The sequence below is a fragment of the Tyto alba genome, unplaced genomic scaffold, assembly GCF_018691265.1.
Source record: "Tyto alba isolate M040663 unplaced genomic scaffold, T.alba_DEE_v4.0 Super-Scaffold_11, whole genome shotgun sequence".
NCBI classification, from domain to species: domain Eukaryota; kingdom Metazoa; phylum Chordata; class Aves; order Strigiformes; family Tytonidae; genus Tyto; species Tyto alba.
Window position 1 is genome coordinate 5180077 of NW_024881273.1, and position 8347 is coordinate 5188423.

General features: G+C 47.2%; 1 protein-coding gene across 2 annotated transcripts in view; it reads left to right on the plus strand.

Moving 5' to 3' along the window:
• The window catches only part of DDX31 (DEAD-box helicase 31), a 49989-nt gene extending 44982 nt beyond the window's left edge, over positions 1-5007 (plus strand). For both annotated transcript variants that reach the window (XM_042786994.1, XM_042786993.1), the window contains exon 20: positions 4584-5007. In XM_042786994.1, the coding sequence (XP_042642928.1) occupies positions 4584-4731 (148 nt within the window). In that variant the 3' untranslated portion in view covers positions 4732-5007. The remainder of the gene's footprint in view (positions 1-4583) is intronic.
• The last annotated feature ends 3340 nt before the right edge of the window (positions 5008-8347 follow it).

Here is an 8347-nt window from a genome sequence, read left to right on the forward strand (position 1 = left end):
GGAGCAATTTGGGAGCCTTTGGTTGCTGCAGATGCTGCGGGTTGGTTAAAGGTCACTACACTTGCTGCACTGCATTGCACCAGCATTTCACACAGCTGAAGACAAAGGAACAGACAGCAATGCCAACCAAGTTGATGGAGACATCTTTTCAGAACAAGCTTACTCACCATTTAGGTAAAAAGACTATCAGGAGCATCTTCTAAGCCATCAAATGATATCCAGGAGACCATGCATGTGTATGCACCACTACTCTGGCATGTAGGAGTTTTTGGCTTGGTGATCAGCTTGTGATTCCGTTCTCTAATGAAGCAGATGTGTCAATGAAACACACGTATTAGAATTTTGAAATGAAAATTTTAAATGGTGTCAGATATTCATTCCTTTTCTTACTGTTGTCACTTGCTGCTTTCACACCAGAATGTTTTGAGTCTCCACATTCAGGATCATGGTTTGCATATTGTAACAAATTCAGTCTGACAAAATCAGCTGATCGATCGTATGCTCTTATCAGTAATGCTTGGGAGATGAATGGGATGTTATATAGAAACAGAACAGTTTGAGAATGCTTTTCTTCCTCTTCTGTTTGTGCCTTGGAGCTGTCAGCAGGATCTCAGCTACGTTAAACATGCTCAAAACTTAATTCATTATACTGGTCTTGGGGCTTTTTACCGTAGCATAGTCTTTGTTACTCTACCATCTTGTTGCTAGTGATTGTGGAATTCAGCAGATGGTGTCTTCAGAGCTTGCAAAGCCATCGATCCCCCAAGGTGTGCTCTGGTGTCAAGGGGCCAGAAAAGGAGACCAGACCAAATCATTCAGATTTCCAGTGAGGTGGAGGGTAGGACAGCACCAGCGCGGCTGTGGACCACTGCAGCTCCTGAGTGGGATGGGGAAGGAGAGCAGCGTGCTGGGAGTGACACTGCAGGTGGAGATAGAAGGAAACTGAAGCAGAGGAAAGAAGGATTTTATTCTTCCAGATGCTCCTCTTCTCTGTTTTGATCATTCAGTGACGTATTTAGCAAGATTCCCGAGTTTCTCATGTTTAAAGGGTAAATAGAGTCATTCTAGTTTTCTGGAAGAGGACAGAGCTTTTTTCATCTTTAAAAGCTTGTTTCTGATCTGGTCTTTCCCAGGCTTTCAGGATATAACAAAGTCATCTGGGGACAGTTCCTCTGTTTCCTTATTGTCTCTGCTGAAGCTCTTGGTACCAGCTTTTGAGAAGTTGTAACTTAATTACAGATGTGCACAGGCATCTGTAAACGTGGGTCTTTTATTCCTTCCACTGTCTCCATGAGGAGGAGGGGAGCTTTCTCAGACCGTGCCAAGCAATTCCCTGCCTTCCCTTCCTCACTGTGCAAAGCACCTTTCTCTCCCCCGGGTAATGAGGTGATTAGATTGATCTTTTGGGTGATTCAGGTTTTGCCCTATACCTGGAACATAAAGCCCAAAGCAGTGGTTGGGGCTAGAGTTAAGCCTTGCAAATGAAGGGAAGATGTGTCCCCCACTTGAAGTTAGAAGGTGGTGCTAACTCATCTCTGCTGGCTCCTCTGACTACTTACCAATTCCTGTCTGTCTTTTATGGGAGTCCTGATACCCCATATCAAGCATAAAAGAGTAGTAGTCCAGTGGTGCTTCTGCCTGGCATCCAATATGTCACAGCACTCAACACCCGGTGTGCTGGACAGTAACAGAGAAGTCAGCTAGCTTGTGTTCAGGGACAGGTTCTTCCTAACTTGCATGTGGGGGCAGTTTTATGTTCTGAATTATGACTTCTCTATTCCTGTCTCATTTTCCCCCAGCTAATAAAAGTGGCTGTTTTCTCACCCATTTCAACATTCCTTTCTCCTCTAAGCCCTGCTGAAATCTTGGCACTGTAGCACATTGGGATGGGTCAGTCATTAGTGAATCTTTTTCCCTGCAAGTTCCCCTTAGCTGCACTATTTTGTAGTTCCCCACCTAAAGGCTGAGTGTTGTGTTTGGAGGGAGGGAATTAAAGGGCTGGGGATTTCTCTGCCCGTTATCAACATGATGTGTTCTCATTAGGGCTCAATATAGTGTGATATCTAGACACAAGATCACAGAGAGAAATGCTGACAATCCATGTGTTTATCCAGTGATAGGAACATGGGTTCTGTCTGTGTTGCAAATATATCTTATATGTACAGCCTTTCTGTGAAGCTTTTTGCCACAGTATCCGGTATTATCACGCAGCTCTCTTAAATTAACATCACACCAGCCTTTGGCAGCAGGGGAAATGCAGTCATCCTGGGGTATGAGGTGGGAGAAGGGACACGAAGGCCAAAGAGATTAAATACCTTGCCCAAGGATGCTCAGGAGGTGAATATCAAGGTCTTGCCCTGTTCTCCTGGGCTTTGTCTCATAACCACAGGGCGCTTTCCTCGCTGATGTTATCTGGACTGCTCTGGCAGAGCCCCAGAGACTTTCACCAGTTGAGCAGAGAGGGGAATTTAGAGGTTTACAACAGGAATCAGAATCCAGCCAGGGATCCTGACCTGGTGCATTTTCCTGGTGTGCTGTCACAGACTGTTGCTGTTGCCTGTGGCTCTTCCATCTCGTGGTTGCTCAGGGCCTTGACAGCTGCTTTTCTTTTCTCAGTGATCAGCACAGCTCCATTGATTTTTGTGGCCCTGGTTAGAGGGAGAAGCCTCCCTTTGCCCTTCATCCTTGCTTTTCTGTGTACAGCTGATCACGGCAGCAGGGGGTATTGATTTACTAATTGGGCAATGATTTCACCTGATTGATAATAAAGTGTTGGACAACCTCCCTGCTGAGCTGAAACTCAGCCCGGCAGCTACTGGTGGATTACTTGTCCTTTTGCAGCAGATAGTTCCCTGTTGTTAAGTAAACTGATCTGTTGCTTGGTAACCCTCAAATTACTGTAGTAAATGCTTGGAGGCACAATGAAAGTGTCAAATAGAAACTTTACCAAATGATGGAGGGGGCTGAGCTGCGCTGCGAAGTTTCTGCAGCAGAGCTGGGCTGGTTGAGGGCGCCCCTTGGCCTGGCGCTGTGCGGGCACCCAGCAGCATCCCTCTGTGCCGCCGTTTGACAAGGCACGTCTGCTGCGGAGGGACTGCAGGGATGGCTTCACCACCAACACGTTTGCTTCGGTAGCTGTACGGTCACTTTTGAATTGATTCTGTCTTTTTGCCTTAGTTTCTGTGGGTTCAAACTAGGCGGTGGCTGCGTGTCTTATTTCTCCGGTATGTCCAGTCTCTAGCCTTTCTGCCAACACAGAGCTTGAATGTTTAATTAGTTTGAGAATGGAGACTACACCAAAGGTAGCAGAGTCTTCTCACATGTGTACTCCAGGTGTTCTCCTCTTGGGAAAACTATCTTCCAGTGGTAATCATCTCACCATCCTTCTTATCATTCTGATCCATCCTTCCAAACCCACTCCAGACATGAAACCTACACAGGGATGAAAAACAAGTTGGGGAAAATGGGGCAAGCAAATACCCTGCACTGCCAAGAGTTTGCTTCCCTTGCTTTCTTTGTGTGTTTGGCCTAATGAGTGGGTTGATCTGTTGCTGCAGCCCCCAGCGTGGTTCCGGGCACCTGGAGGAGCACTGAGAGGCCAGTGCTACAGGGCCTCCACCCTTAGGGCTGCTGAGGTCCCTGTGTTGTCAGACATGCACACTGGCATGGGTGTGGGCCTTCTGTTCAATTCTCTCCTATTTAGAGGGACAGACAGATTTCTGTTCACTTCTCTGGAAATTTTTGAGGCCTGTTACTGGTCCTTATTATAAAGAGGCGAGGGGGGTGTCCAGACAGCAGTAGCTGCAAATACCCTGTTGTGCCCAGGAACATGGTAGGGAACGATGGGTCCTGCACCAAAGAAATTGCAGTTTAAATAAGTGAGGGTGATAGCAGCAGTGAGGATGAGATTTGCCCAAGGTTATAGATCAGGACAGTGGCAGAACTTGTGGTGGAAAAATGCTGAGTAGGTTTTTATATTTATAGCTGGCAGTTTAGGGCTACAGGGAGATCCATGTTGGAGTTTAGTGGCTGGGCAGAATGCAGCTACCTTTGCAAAAGCCAGTCTCTGGAGAGGGAGGCTGTAAGGTGCATGTGATGTCTGCAGGACACTGCAAGTCTGTTGGGTTTAGACTCCTGACTTTTTTCTATTGGTTGTTTGTTTGGGTTTTTTAATGTTTTCAAGCTCTGGATTTAAGCTCTGTTTATAAAATGTTTCCATTGTTCAATGTCTTAAGGCTGTTAGGTTTTTTTAGTATTATAATTTTCAAACTGCTGTGTCACCTAATTCATCAGCCTTCAGCACACAACCTTCCCTCCTTCTCCCCGCCACCCCTGCAAGAGCATTTGTACAGAACAAAGGCTTGCTTTTAAAAACGGCATGATATTTTGCCACCTTTGTGAAAACCTGTCACAACAATATCTAATTTTGCATGAGACAGAATTTCAAATCAAGCCTCAAGAAAAGGAAACTGTTCTTCTGCTAATGCGCAAATGTCATTTTCCATGGCTGTAAAATAAGTAACCCAGCTAGCAGCATTTCAGAGAGAAGGAAATCTAATTCCTCTTCTCTTCCCTCTGCCCAGGTCTGACCTTCTCAGGAAGACCCACGGCAAACGTCGCCTTGCTGAGATCTTGCGATCTGAATATTCCAGTGGGATGGACGTTGGTGTATCCAAGGTCAAGAAGAAGAAAAAAAAGAGAAAACCTGGCAACCAGCAGATTCCAACATAAGCCGGGACCTTCTAGTCATTGGCTGCGAAACCTGCTTGAGTGCCTCAGCCGGGGGTCAGGGTGACCTGCCAAATCAACTGAGGAGCGTTTCAATTTATCAGGCAAATATGGGAGGGATTTTGGGGATCTTGGCCTCCTCCCCTTCATTCCATAGGTCCAAATGGAATCCAATCCAGGCATGTCCTGTTGCACTGCTGCAATTAAATGTGATTTCCTGAAGATGCACCGCGTTTCTAAGGTGCTTTTTGCAAGGAAAATAAAAAATGTTAAATATGGTTTTCAGAGAAATGTGATGTCTATGTAACATGAAAGAGAGACAAGTGAACTCAGACAGGAGATGCTTCCCTGTTTGAAAAACCTGTAGAAACACTCCACAATCTGTTTGCCTGCTTATTTTTAAGCAGATAAACAGTAGTGGCAGAGGAGGTGTTCCAGGAGCGTGTTTAAGAGGAGAGGGGAGGCTGCCCTTTCCCCTGTCGTTATACAGGGGGGCACTTCTGCTCCCGTCACAGGCGACGTAGCCACGTTGCTGCCACCTCCTCTCCTGTCCTTTGTGCGCTGGGGCAGGGTCTGTCCCTGGACACGGATCATTAGTCAGTTATTGCCACCTGGAAGGAATCTCCCCCATTTCAGTGCAAGCAGCAGGATTGTGGAGAGCTCTTCAGTGTAATGACACATGGTCCCTTTGGGGCAGAGCTCATGGGCACAAAACTTCATGTCAAAACTCCTGAGTTTGGGAACAAACGTTGTCACTGTGGGAAGGAGCCAGCGTGGAATCCAGCAATCTCCAAACTTCTCCTTGCCTGCAGCATATTGTCATACCTAATTATATAACGCAGAGTATGTATGAAATGTCTCACCTCTCTGAACATTAAAGCCTTTGCAGGCTCTTGCTAACGCTTGCCAATAGTAACCCTGGCTTTCGGGGTTCTCTCTGCTGTGGCTAGGCCTATTTTGAGTATGTCCCAAACTAATGGATTTCACTTCTTGCTTTTCCCATTTGCCTTTTTTCTTGTTCTTGCTTATCACCCGAGAACCGGGACTGCTGAGAAAAAGGATGTGGTATGGCCCTAAATGTGCCGAGGCCGGCACTTGTTCCCCGTTACCCAATGTGTGAAGGGGAACCTGAGCTCTAGGGAAGTCTGTGACAAAACTCCCCTTGGAGCTGGGGAGGTGGGGGGAGCGGGTGCTCCCCAAGGCCTGCGAGGGACTTACAGACTCCCCCAGGACCTAGGGGTGAGCACCCTCCCCCTCTGCCCGCCTTCCTCGCTGTGCTTCTCCCAGCACCTCCCGCGACACAGCTGCCAAGCAGTACACATTTGGGAACAGTGCTAAACCCTGCCAAGCCACAGCTTCCTACTGCCTGCACGTGTCTTCCTCGAGGAAGGAGATGAGGAAGAGCAGCCCACCCATGACCCGAGCCAGGCATGTGGCAATTTGAGGTGCCGGAAGGGAAGAAGTACTGAAAAAGGAGTATAACCAGACAAAAATGATACCCACTTTGTGCATATAGAATTGAGGGCACCTACTTGGGGCTATGGTGAGTCATACTAAGGACTGTAGGAGGGAAGCAATCAGCCCAGAAGTATTTAATTTCTGAAGTGAATGTAACTTTTGAGAACCAAATTTTTTTTTTTTTTCCTCCCAGGCAATTAGCAAACACGCTGATTTTACGGCAATACTTTTTTGAACACTTCAGAAAGATGCTAAAAAGGCTTCAATATAAAATTAACCATGTTTTTACAGAGAGAATGATGTTACTAGCATTTATTAGATTAAGATAAAATAACAACAAAGCTCACTTGATTTTGTTATGAGTGCTGTTTGGAAAAGTAATCCAGTTTAAGGCAAATGTCAACTTAAACAGAAAAGAAACCCCTGAGGATGAAGATGACTCAGAGTGATGCAGAAAGTGTAAGTTTGGGAAGAACTGATCTTGTGCATGAGGGGAAAATATATGACCTTCTCCTGGCTGACTGTCATGTATGAATTAATAGGGACTACTGGCGAATTCATAATAGTAGGAATAAAGACCAACAGCACATTGGTGAGAGACGTCAGGAAATCTCATTGCCGTCTGTACTAACTGGGCATGTAATGTTACAAACAGTTATGATGAATAATGTGATTTAAAAAAAAAAAAGTGCCTTTTTCTTTCAACTTCATATTTTAGCAGATAGTGCTGTATTCCTTGTGTGATTAGGGAAAGGAAAAAGAGATTGTTAAACAAGGAAGAGCGTTAAATGCACATGCACCTGAAGCTAAGCCGAGTTTGCTCTTAATAAACTTGAAGGCCGATGTGCAAAACTGTGTTTGAATTGTAGCTGGGTCATCAGGAACCAAATTCTGCCCTTATTTACACTTCACCAGCTCTAGGCGGGCTCTGAGCTGGCTTCATCCTTGTGCCTCACCCAATTCAGGAAGAACCTGCTGGGTTTGGAGTTAATTTGTGCTCCGCTCAAAGCATCTCTTCATCAGGGCAGGGCAGGGTGCGGAGCAGCGGTGCCCGAGCTGCGGCAGGAATGGGGTGTCGGGGTGCAGAGACTCCCGGGTCCTCCGAGCAGCCGCGTGCTGGAGGAGCTGCTGGGCCTCGCGGTGGGTTCCCTTGGCACAGCCCCGCCGTGGAGCCGGTGGCTGTCACCCTGAACATCTCCTCAATTTGTCCCCTCTTGCTCTGAGGTACGTGGCGCGGGGGCCTGGGCGGGAGATCGGCTCTTGGCAGCGATCGGTGAAACTGCAGGTTCCTTTGGCTGCGCTGGCGCTGGCTTTGGTCAGGTTTGCTTCCTTGTCTTAATTGTGGTGAATAGCAAGGGCCTTGCTGCCCCACAGCTTGAAGTTTCTGCGTTTGGTCTGGAAATAATGGCACTACAGAGCTTTTATAGAACCTTGGTCTCGGGCCGGGTTTGCCTTCCCTGCTGCTCCTCCGCTCCCGCCTGGAGTCCTGCCTCACCCAGAAGATGCTCCTGCACCTTTTTTCGACTCTTTTCTTGCTCCGTGTCCTTTGCCGGTAACAGGAGCCCACATCCTCCTCTCCTCAGCAGCTGGAACATCTTGAGTTTACACTCAAAGGCTTTGGGATAGGAAAAAGCAAAGAGGTCACCTTGGGACAAGGGGCACAGTTGAACACTCGCTTTCAGTGTCTAGGTCAAACACAAGACACCTCAGCCCTGGTACCCCACCACGGAGAAGCACCCATAACTAAGCAGGGCAGAAAGCAACAGAACTTCCCTGTTTACAACTTATTTTTGCCATAAGCCTGGGGAGAAGACAGGAAAAGCACTGATTGTTCTGGGCTTTCTTTTCTGGCATAATTTTGTTTGGTGTTCAGAGGAAACCATAAAATATCTTGGCTAGAAACGATTCTACTGGTCTCACTGGATTTGTGTGTGTTGGCATGTTCAATGGAGCAGCTTTTGTTCTTTGTCTGTTCCCAGGGTGGTGGTCCTGGTTAAAGCTGTGGCAGGAGGGGAGGAAGATGGCCCTCGAGCTGGGTAAAAGCCCAGAAAGGGCTTGAGAGCCAGGATTGTGTTTGGTCCTGGCAAACCCACTGCACTAACTGGTTTGCGTCTTGGATGCAGAGCCTGGAGCTGACTGAAACCAACCACCAGCAGCCTGT